An 11,990-nucleotide genomic window follows, 5' to 3' on the forward strand; every position below is an offset into this window, starting at 1 on the left:
GAGAAAAAGAAGGAAAATGAGGAGAAAAATGAGCATAAAGGAGCATGTAAAGGATCAGAGACCGTATGTGTGTATGTATTGACTGTATCGGCCGGTTAGGACACGAAAAAAGCCAGACTAACAGGGAGTGACATCACCAGCTCCAGGACACTGACTGTAGTCGAAGCCCGGAGACTGACACTCGGCAGGGACGGTGGACGAACACTTGCCATTCTCTGCCGGATCATAGTACGTTCCACTCGGACACTGGGAAGTACTTAGGATATTCTCGCTCAGGCAGAGGTAATATTTGGTACAGTCGCTCGCGTCCCGGTACCCTCCATCTGCCTTCCCTGTGCAGTCGTTCGGGGCTGGAGTGGAGGAGGATAGGAACTTGCAGCTCTGTTCGCACGTGTTGTCCGTCGTGTTGAAATATTCCCCCTCTGCGCAGAACCCAGAGCTCACCGAACCATCAGGGAGGCAGGAGTAGTAGAACCGGCAGTCATTCGGGTTCACATTGATGCCGAACCCGTCGCAGGCTGGGGTTGCCGGGGTGGTCGTGGGTCCGTCGGCTTTACAGGTGCTGGTGGCCTCGTCGTAGGTCTCTCCCTCCCCACACTGGTAGGTGTTGCGCGTCTTCTGGTTCGGGTCGCAGTAGTGGTAGAAGGAGGTGTTGAAGAAGTCCGCGTAGATGTTCACGGACTCGCAGGCACAGTCCGCTGGGGTGTAGGCGCCTGTGTTGTAGGGAAGGCAGGACCCAGCGAATGGAGAAGTGTCAGCGCAGGAATCCCCACTTCCAGTCTCTTTATTCTCACACAGGGTAACGTAGGCTTCACCGCCAATGCACGTGTAGCCGAGGTAGCAGTGAACGCAGCCCTCCAGCACCAGACCCTCGCATAAATATTTCAGCGACGCGATGGGAAGTCCGCTTAGCCTTGTAGATTTTGACGCAACGGGGGTACAGTCGGGTTTCTCCTCAAAGCTAACGCACCTCTTCTGGTCCGGGGAGTAAGGGAAGCCGAAGCACCTCTTCTCACGGGTTTGCATCTCGCCATCGGGTCCTATGAAGCACTCGAAGTAGCTACCACAGTCATTAGGGTGTGGGAAGCGGCCCTGGGTGCGACACTTGAATGGGCTGTCGGCGTGTTTAGGCAGGGAGAGAGAGCGTGAGGGTGATAGTATGAAGTGTTATATATACATTATTATGGTCACTTATTTCATTATCATCATCATCATCAGCTTAAATTATATCTATTGTCGTCATATGCCAAGACTGATTGCAACTTCAAAATGTGTTAATTCCCTTTCTCTTCCTCTTTCTCTTCTTCTTCCTCCTCCTCCTCCTCCTCCTCATCATCATCATCATCATCATCATTAAACTCGTATCACCAATACTTTGTCCACTTTAACTTGGTTTCAGTTTGCCATATCTATCTTGAAGACTGGCATGTAATAACAGATTATCACTAGAAAATGGCGCTAGTCACGAATAAGTGCCATATGAAGGAGGTAGAGGCATAGTATCGTCTTATTCCGCCTCGGGGCTGCGGGAAGTAAGTTGCAAAAGGACGAATATTTGCGCCAAGTTAAGGTGAACGAAGTATAGTAAGGACTACAAGGTCTGTATGGTCTTTGTAACTCACCTTGCCTGGACGCTGACCGAGGCACACCCAATCTGAGGAGAAACGAGAAATATTTTTTTGAGATGCAGAAACGAGGATTAAAAAATGAGAGTCGCCTTATAAATACATGTCAGGGTAAAACACACACACACACACACACACACACACACACACACACACACACACACACACACACACACACACACACACACAATCTTCGTCAAAAGTAACAAACCGACTTCCATTCAGTTTTCAGCATTCAAGAGAGAGAGAGAAAAAAAAATTAAATTGTAGCATTACTCACGTCTAGAACATGTCGAAAAAAAATAACACGAATATTTGCTTTATAGAGTAACTGTATGTACGTTGCATTCTACAGTATATTGAAGATTGTGTACATGATATCCTGTATAAAGGAAGCTTAAATAGAGTTACTACTAACGGAGAAAATGGAGTTCGAAATTAGTATAAAAAAACGCAAAAAAAAGAAAAAGAAAAAAGAAAAAGGTTGTCTGCAATATCATCCTGAAAATCTCTCTCTCTCTCTCTCTCTCTCTCTCTCTCTCTCTCTCTCTCTCTCTCTCTCTCTCTCTAACAAACCCAGCATCCAATCTCACCATCAGGCAGAGAAGCAGACCAAACCGCCCCATGGTGTCGTGCAGGAGAAGGAGACCGAGAGTGAGGTCCTTGTGCAGTGGTTAGCTTGAGGGCGGTTGTGGTGTTGGACGGTAGATCGGCTGGCTTTATATAGGGCTCAATACAGTACCCCCCCTCCCCTTTCCCCTTCCCTTTTCTCTCCCCCTCTCCTTTCCCCTCCCCCTCTCCTTTCCCCTCCCCTCCCCTCCCCTCCTCCTACGTAATTTTTTTCACTTTGATCCCTCCGCTCCCTCCCCTACCCCCATCTCCTTTCTCTCTCTCTCTCTCTCTCTCTCTCTCTCTCTCTCTCTGGCGGCACAGTGGTTAGCACATCCAGCTTGCAACTAGAACACCTCGAGTTCAATTTCCGGACCGGTCAGAATCATAGACAAAGTTCGTTTCCTCCCTCGTCCTTGTTCAGTTAGGGACCTGCAAGTAACATCGACTATTGGGGATCGTATTCTAGGGGGAGACTTGGACTTAGAAAAATTGTGTGCTTCAATAACTCTCTTGCCGTCGACAGGTTTTGCTTATTTGCCCTGGTCTTTTTTAAATCCCTAATCCCAGAGTTTATTTTCGGTGACTGATGAAAAAATACCTGAGAGAAAATACACACACATACATATATATATATACACACACACACACACACACACACACACACACACACACACACATACATAAATACATGCACATACAGATAGCCAAGTGATTTATTTACACACACACACACACACACACACACACACACACACACACAGTACAAAAAGGAAAAAATGAGGCAATAAGGGAACTCATTTGGGCACCATTATATAAGCCGGAATTATCACCCTCCGTTACACAAACCGTAGGTGCAAATCCCACCCTTCCCATAGCACCTCCCTCACACATTCTCTCCCTCACCCCCACTCCCTCACTCCCCCACCCTCATCCTCCTCATTTCCCCTCCCTACACACCTCCCTCACCCTCATCTTCACCTCCATCCTCCCCCTCATCCTCCTCACTTCATTCCTTCCCTCACCCTACTTCTCACCCTCACTCCCTCACCTCCCTCTCACCCCCATCCTCATATTCCTCATCTCCCCCCCATCTTCCGCCCTCACTATCCCCTAATAATTTCCCTTCCCTCCTTTTCCCCTCATCCCCTCATTCTCATCCATACACATTACATCTCCCTCCCTCATTTCCCTGTCCCCTCCCTCACCCCGCCCTCACTCCTCTGCTCAGTTCACTTCCCAACCTCACCCTCATCTTCCCCGTCTCAGATCCCTCCCTCTCCCCTCACACTCCTTACCTCCTTTCCCCTCTTCTCACCTATCTTCTTCATCCACACCTCCTCCTCCATTTCCTCCTCCTCCTCTTCTTCCTCTTCTTCTTCTTTTCTTCCTCTTTTTCTTGTGCTTCTCCTCCTCCTCCTCCTCCTTCTCCTCCTCCTCCTCTTCCTACGCCTCCTCCTCTTCGTCTCTTGATTACATGAGTGTTCTAATCCAACAAACATATATATAAACAGTACATTATTTTTTTGAAGAGATTCGCAGTTGTCATATACACCATCCTTGCTAATGGGGGACTTTTTTTTTTTTGCTTTCATTTTGTACCTTTTATTTTTATTATAGATATTTTTTTGACTGGGCCTCGGATGTCTTATTTCATTCCAGATCTTTCATTATATACCTGATTTTTTTTTATTTTATATTTATTCAGAATTATTAATATTTTTGGCTTTTTTTATTTTCTAGATTTATAATACGTCTAATTCTTCGTTGTCCAAATTTAACTATATTCGTTTTTCTTCTAATTATCCATTTTCTTTTATTTATCGTTTTTTTTTTCATTATTTCTTTTTTATTATTACTGACTTTTTTTTTTTTTTTTTGATTTTTATTATATTCAAAAATTTATACGATTTTTTTTTTCAGTATATTCGTTTTATTGTAATTTTTCCTTTCAATATTTCGGATTTTTTTGACATTTGATTTACCAATATATTTCTTTTATTGATATACGGACAATTATTTTTCTTTTCCTGAATACTATTTCGGTTTTTATGATTTCCAGATTTTTTTATATAATATTTTCATGAGGATTTTTGGCTATTGAGGATCTTTTTCAATATTCCTGATTTAATATTATTATTATAGACTCCGTTTTATACCATTGATTAAAAACTTTGTGTACCCCATTTTTTTATCGCCCTATCTTGAATTCCTTATCGCATTCCATTTTTTTATTTATTCTGGATTACCTCCCATGTACCCCAGATTTACAGTGGGTACAGGGAACTACAGGACAAAGGTGTGAATTCATTAGTGCCTACCTGCAATGTACCGTAGGGGGCAAAAGTTAGGCCACAATTCCACCGCCTCTTCGTCACACTTTTGGTATTTCCGTTCCATCCTTCCATGACGTAGTACATAAGAGAGAGAGAGAGAGAGAGAGAGAGAGAGAGAGAGAGAGAGAGAGAGAGAGAGAGAGAGAGAGAATCATATATGGGCAGGGGAATATAGGAAATCTGTCTCTCAGCGTAGGAATATTAGCCAGGAGAGGAATATCAGAGGTAGGGGGTAATATTAGGCTCACTTTTGAGTCGTGTGTATCGTTTTTGAAAGCTTAGGAATATTAGTTGGCAAAGGAAACTGAGAAATAGCAGAGGGGAATGTTAGGCGATTGTGTGTGTGTGTGTGTGTGTGTGTGTGTGTGTGTGTGTGTGTGTGTGTGTGTGTGTGTGTGTGTGTGTGTGTGTGTGTGTGCGTGAGTGTGATATTTTAACATACTAAGTCTTTCTCTGCTTAGGAACAGTAGGCAGCAGAAGCAGTGAAGAGCAGATGCGTAAATTCCATCCTACCACTCCTCTCTCAGCTTAGGAATGATTACGAAAAGGAAGATAGAAGTAAAAGAGGGGAAAAAAATAGAGTAACTTTTGCCTCCTGCTGTACACGCGGGCCTGGGCTTGATATCAGGGCCTTGTGAACAGCGGTAACTGTAATTTTGTGATTAAGGGGGTTAGGAAGTGTTACGTGAATTCACACCTAAGTCACCCCTACGTCTGCACATAAAGACTGAGAATGTGTGGTGGTGTAGTGTTAATGTGTGTGTGTGTGTGTGTGTGTGTGTGTGTGTGTGTGTATGTGTGTGTGTTTTTTATTCATATATATAAAACACACACACACACGCACGCAATGTATCCCAATAAACATGAAAAAAAAAAAAACAGGAAGCAGGACAAAGGAAAAAAAAACATAATTTCAAACCAATTTATTTCCCGCTCCAGCCCACACACACACACACACACACACACACACACACACACACACACACACACACACACACACACACAGAAGCCCCGAACTGCAATACGGGATTCGTAATACGGAAATCCGGGATGAGCGTTTGAGTAAGCGGATTTTTTTTTAATGACTTGGATTTGCTTTAGGCGAAGGAGGTCTGAGGGTGAAAAAAAATTGAAAAAAAAAATGGTGGATTTTTTTTATTTTTTATTTTAGGTTTTTTGGAGAGAGAGAGAGAGAGAGAGAGAGAGAGAGAGAGAGAGAGAGAGAGAGAGAGAATCAGTTAATGAGTCGGAACATCATCTTGTCTGTCTGTCAGTCATATTTTCGCTTTCTCTCCTCTCTCTCTCTCTCTCTCTCTCTCTCTCTCTCTCTCTCTCTCTCTCTCTCTCATAAACAGGACCTACATAAGGAAATCAACGCTATAACACGGAGAAAATGTGACTGCGGTTCCTCCCCAGAAGTGACTGGGTGTTGTGGTAGTGGTGGTGGTGGTGGTTGTGGTGGTGGTGGTGGTGGTGGTTGTGGTTGTGGTGGTGGTGGTTGTGGTGGTGGTGGTGGTGGTTTTGGTGGTTGTGGTAGTGGTGGTAGATGTGGCAGAAATGTTGACTGCTTGTGGTAGTTGTGGTAGAAATTGTGGCTGACAGGTAGCTGATGTTAAAATGCTAGCTGATTGTGGTAGTTGTGATAGAAATGGTCGTTGATTGTGGCAGTTGTGGTAGAAATTGTGGTTGACTGTGGTAGTTGTGGTAGAAATTGTGGTTGACTGTGGTAGTTGTGGTAGAAATTGTGGTTGACTGTGGTAGTTGTGGTAGAAATTGTGGTTGATTGTGGTAGTTGTGGTAGAAATTGTGGTTGACTGTGGTAGTTGTGGTAGAAATTGTGGTTGACTGTGGTAGTTGTGGTAGAAATTGTGGTTGACTGTGGTAGTTGTGGTAGAAATTGTGGTTGACTGTGGTAGTTGTGGTAGAAATTGTGGTTGACTGTGGTAGTTGCGGTGCTGAGTAGCGAGGTAGTGTGAGAAATTCATAACATTGTTGATATCAGCTTTATGTTTGGCGAGAGAGAGAGAGAGGGAGAGAGAGAGGGAGAGAGAGAGAGAGAGAGAGAGAGAGGAATAAATGAGACTCGTAAAGAAGATGTTAACTTGAAATAAAGGGAAAATAAATGAATAAATAAGGGAAGCAATTTTTTTTTTCTAAGATGTGCAGGAAGGTATTAAAAACGCTTGCATTGGCACACACACACACACACACACACACACACACACACACACACACACACACACACACACACACACACACACACACACACAAAACCTACTATGCATGAGGTACAAAAATACACACACAAACATATTTCTTTTCTCTCTCTCTCTCTCTCTCTCTCTCTCTCTCTCTCTCTCTCTCTCTCTCTCTCTCTCCTGTCCCTTTCATCTCTCCTCCTCCTCTTTGTTGGTCTCTATATCTCTATCTTCATCTCACAGGCCGGAAAATTAACTAGAGAGAGAGAGAGAGAGAGAGAGAGAGAGAAGTAGGATGTAAGACAGGGAGGAGGGAGAGAAGGAGGGGAGAGAGAGTGAAAAGAGGAAGGGAGACGAAAGAAGAGGATAGAAGGAGGAAGAGGAGAAAGAATGTACAAGAAGAAGGGAGGAAAACAAGAAAGGGGGAAAGAGAGAGAAAATTAAGGAGGAAGGATGGTAGGAAAAAGGGAGAAGGAAAGAGGGAAGAAGGGATGAAAAAGAGAAGGAAGAGGATAAAAAAAGGAAGGGAGAAAGAAGGAAAGAGGAAAGGAGGAAGACACTTAGGAAGAGTGTAAGGATGAAGGAAGGGAGAGAGGAAAAAAATAGAAGAGGAAGGAGGAAAAGGAAAGAGGAAAGAATGAGAGAAAGGAAGGTAGGATGAAAGGAAGAAGGGAAGGGAAGGAGGAGAATGAACTAGAGAGAGAGAGAGAGAGAGAGAGAGAGAGAGAGCTAATCTTTATTGTGTGTCACTCCGGCACCACCAACACGACATGTGAAAGATTACGTGGCCAAACACTGACATCCCGGGTTATTGAACTTCTCTCCCTCCCTCCCATATCTACCTCTTCTATACCCCGTTCACTCTAACCTGATCTAAAAAAAAAGCCCATCCCTCTGTTTTAAACCCGGAGCTTGAGTTATAACAAGAGGGTAACACTTGAATCTGATGCTATACTCTGTTCATCTTAAGTTGGCCTAAAACTGACCTCTCTCCATCGTGAATGCTGAGATGTGACAGGAGAGTAATACTAGAATATGGTTGTAGTCACGAAGAAGTGCTGTAGAGGGGATGCAGAGCCGGAGTATTGTCTTATTCTTTCACTGGGCTGTTAAAAGAGATTACAATATGGTGCTAGTCACGATGAAGTGCTATGGGAAAGACTTAGAGCTGTAGTACTGTCTTTAATATGTCATAGAGCCACGTGATACAAGCTGCAATAGGACGAAAATCTCTGCCAAGTTAACGTGAATGAACTGTAGTGGATGTAGTCATAAATGGAAAGGCTCCTACAATACATTTCACAAGTCTTTATCTTCCCTACCATCCCCCATCCCTATCCCCTGTCTCCCTAACACTCCCTGTCTCCCCATCCCTCTTTTATATCCCTTTTCATCTCTAATTTCTCTTCCTCCCTGCTTCTTCTCAGTTAGCCCCCTTCCCCTGGTCCTGTCTCTTTCCCCCTTGCAATATTTCTCTGCCATATCATCATCCCTCCCATCCCTTGCACCTCTACCTTTATTCTCTCTATCTTTCCTAACCTCCCTATCCCCCTGGACTTCCCTTCCTCACTCTACATTGCCCTGCTCTCCTTCTTCATGTTTCATACCCTTGTCCTCTCTCTTCCTTTCTTGCATCATTTTTCTTCCATATATTCATCCTTCCAATCCTTTCTATCCCTAACCTCCATCTCCCTACATTTTCCTACCTTCCTAACCCCCTGCCACACCCCCATTCATCCCTGCCTTCATTCTTTCCCCCTATTCCCCCTATTCCATCCCCAACTTCTTCTCCTCTCTAACTCCCTTTCCATCTCGTCTCTTCCAAATCTTCTCTCCTTTCCTTAACCCCATTCCTATCCCCTTCTCCCCCTTTGCTCTACCTCCCTAGCCCCTGTGTCCCTTCCCATGCCTCCTCGTCTCCTACCTAACCCCTCTCCATACCATCTCTCCCTTTTCCCTTCCCCATCACTTCACTTTCATCTTTCTCATATCATCATCCTTCCCATTCCCTCTCCCCATTCTCCTTCCTTTCCCTACCTCCCTTAGCTCCCTCACCCTATCTCCCCAGCCCCTGCCAGCCCTCCCTCACCCCTTTCCTAGCAACGGGGGAGTCTTGGCAGGGTAGGCAGGGTGGGATGGGTTGTGTGGGTAAACTTAGTGTGATGTTCCCTTGTGTTAATGTGACAGAGGAGAGACAAGTTACCAGCCACTCTATATAAATGGGAGCCTGTCAGAGGGGCGAGGGAGACACAGATGGAGAGATGGAGGTATGGAGGAAAGGTATGGAGGTATGGAGGAAAGGTATGGAGGTGTGGAGGAGTGGTGGAGAAAAAAAAGAGAGGTGTAGGAGAGATGAAAGATATGTAAGAGACGAGTGACAAGGTACCAGAAAATATATATGTATATGGAAGCCTGTAAGAGGGATGAGAGACAGATGGGGAGATGGAGGAAAGATGGAGAGATGGAGGAAATGTAGAGAGATGGAGAGATGGAAGAAAGGTAGAGGGATGGAGAGGGAGAAAGAGAAATATGGAGAGATGGAGAGAGTGATATGTACAGTATCAGCCACTCTGCATATGGGAGGCTTGTCAGAGGCGTGAGGGAGGGAGAGATGGAGGAAAGGTAGAGAGATGGAGAGAAGGGGGATGGAAAGGAGGGAGAGAGGAAAGGAGAGAGAAGAGGGATGAAAAGCTGGGAAAGAGGAAAGGAGAGAGAAGAGGGATGGAAGGGAGGGAGAGAGGAAAGGAGAGATGGAGTGTGACAGACAACAACTACTCTGTATGAACATTTGAGAGGCTTGTCAGAGGGGTGAGCGACACAGATGGAGAGATGGAGGAGAGGTGGAGGGATGGAGGAAAGATGGAGGAAACATGGAGGGAAGAGAGAGAGAGAAGGTGTGAGGGAAATGGAGGAAACAGGAAGAGGGAGCAGTGAGATAAACATAGAGGAATTTTTGGATGAAATGGAAAGAGAATGAAGACAGGAAGGAAATGGAGAGAAAAATGGGAGGAAAGGAGGGGACGGAGAGGTGGAGGAAAGATGTGTGTGTGTGTGAGAGAGAGAGAGAGAGAGAGAGAGAGAGAAATATAAACATGAGGTTAAGAATGAAAAGGGGAATGAAAATTGGGAAGGATGGGGAAAAGGGGACTGGATGAGGGGAAAAAAAAAGGAGGGGGGGGGAGAGAGAAGAAAGGAGAGGGGAGAGAGGGAGGAAGGGAAGGAGGAGAGGGGAGAGGAAATAGGAGAAAGAGGAAAGGACTGGAGAGAGAAAAAGAACGGAATGAAGTGAAAGGCGTGAAACCCAAGAGCAATGGAAAAAGGGAGAGAGAGAGAGAGAGAGAGAGAGAGAGAGAGAGAGAGAGGTGGGGGTGGGGACAGGGAGGTGGAGGGGGTAGGGGGGTCCGACAAGGCCAGATATACTCAGACTGAAATGGTTTTGTCGGACGCAGTTTTTCAGCGCTTCCCTTCCCTGCGGACGTGGAAGGGCGAGGGGGGAGGGAGAATGGGAAGGGGGAGGGGGAGAAGGAAGAGGGGGGAGGGGGACACAGTGCTGGGAGGAAATAATGTTGCATGGAAAAAAGAATTTGTGTTATCAGTGGAAAATATGAAACTAACCAGTCGTCATCATCAATATCATCAATAATCACTCCTCCTCCTGCTCCTCCTCATCATCATCATCACCTTCATCATCATCATCAATCCTCACTCTACTTCCTCCTGCTCCTCCTCCTCCTTCTCCTCCTCCTCATCATCATCATCATCATCATCGTCATCAACATCAACAACTTCATTCTGGTCGTCAGTATTAATTTCATTATTGCAATTTACAGACCAGGAAAATACTCCATGAAAAATAACGATAACTGTCTCAAAAACAATATAACATTTCTGGGTGTATAAGTGACTAATGAAACAATGAAAGGGAAATTTAATAACAAGAGAAAAAAAACAGAAAAGCTAAAAAAAACACACACACACGCACACTCATACAAACAGCCACAGCATAAAACATACACCCATTTTTTCCTTAATCCGCAACTGACTGACGATAGAATAGAAATGAAAAATAACTAAATAAATACAGTTATCTTCCTACCCTGCGGACGGGAGACTGGAAAATAATGCATCCCCCTCCCCCCCAAAAAACACACACACACACACACACACACACACACACACACACATACACACACACAAAAACATATATTCTTCCACTGAACCCAACTTTGCCATAAACAATTTTTTGGTGTGTGAGTGTAATGAAATAAATGAATTTGCTTGATCAGTGGGATATTTAGTATTTGAAATTGCAAGCAGTTATCTATGAACACTAATCTGAAAAATATCCATCCATCACTACTACCACTACAAGATATGAAGCCATTACTACTGCTATCACCACAACCACTGTCACTACTATTCTATTACTACTACTGCTACTGCTACTACTACTACTATACCTCTTTCAACACGCAGCCAGTTCTGTTAATATTCTTCTTTCTGCCAAATTACTATCACGCAGGTAACGTCCACTACATCATTTTAAAGCAGACACTACTTCCCTTAACGTTCCATTTTCAATATTTCTGCACTCTAGATCGTAAGAGAGAGAGAGGGAGAGAGAGAGAGAGACTGAAAGGAGAAAATTGCCTCTTCATCTTCCTTCATCTTCGAACGCCATCTGTGTTTACATCCGGGACCTTTGACGCGAGCCTTCCCTTTCTCTCTCCCTCTCTCACACTGCTCCCTGCCGGCTAGCGATTAAACCCGTGCATACTCTCTTGCATAAGCTCCTATACACTCTTTTCTCAATGTGTTTTTCCTCTCGAGATCGCTAAAAGAGAGGACTGGAAAGAGAAAATTGCCTCTCTGCCCTCCATCTCTGGTCGCCACCCGTGTTTACACTCGGGACCTCTGGCGTGAGTTTTCCCCTTTCCTCCTAGCAATTGAGCTTGTGCCTGTTTTCTTGTCCAAAATCTCATACAGCCCCCCTCCCTCTTACTTTTATCTCTTTCGGACGTTTTTCAATTGAGATCGCCAAAGAAGAGTGATGAAAAGGAAAAATTATCTTCACCATATCTGAACGACATCGTGTTTACATTCATATGCGAGTCTTCCCTATCTTTTTCCTTCCTGCCTACTAGTGATTGAGCTTGAGTTTGTTTTTCCGTACCTAAAATCCTACGTACCGACTTTATTTTCCTTTATCATTATTATTTTTG

At 44.5% G+C, this 11,990-nt stretch overlaps 1 protein-coding gene across 1 annotated transcript; it reads right to left on the reverse strand.

Moving 5' to 3' along the window:
• Positions 1-117: 117 nt before the first annotated feature.
• LOC145405801 (uncharacterized) lies at positions 118-2,251 on the reverse strand. Its single transcript, XM_080277038.1, has 3 exons — positions 2,219-2,251; positions 1,623-1,654; positions 118-1,114 (listed from the first exon to the last, which is right to left on the reverse strand). The coding sequence occupies exons 1-3, from the start codon at positions 2,249-2,251 to the stop codon at positions 118-120; spliced, it is 1,062 nt and encodes a 353-aa protein (XP_080133164.1).
• Positions 2,252-11,990: the final 9,739 nt, after the last annotated feature.

This window comes from Coenobita brevimanus, chromosome 68 (assembly GCF_032717465.1).
Source record: "Coenobita brevimanus isolate Jiangsu-jjx chromosome 68, ASM3271746v2, whole genome shotgun sequence".
Taxonomy (NCBI): Eukaryota; Metazoa; Arthropoda; class Malacostraca; order Decapoda; family Coenobitidae; genus Coenobita; species Coenobita brevimanus.

What these genes read in the sequence shown, in the direction of transcription:
- LOC145405801 (XM_080277038.1), bottom strand. Translation starts at nt 2,251, where the DNA reads ATGGGGCGGTTTGGTCTGCTTCTCTGCCTGATG. An exon ending in GTCTGCTTCTCTGCCTGATG is followed by an intron (nt 1,655 to 2,218) that starts GTGAGATTGGAT and finishes GTTTCTCCTCAG; the next exon opens with ATTGGGTGTGCCTCGGTCAG. An exon ending in TCGGTCAGCGTCCAGGCAAG is followed by an intron (nt 1,115 to 1,622) that starts GTGAGTTACAAA and finishes ACACGCCGACAG; the next exon opens with CCCATTCAAGTGTCGCACCC.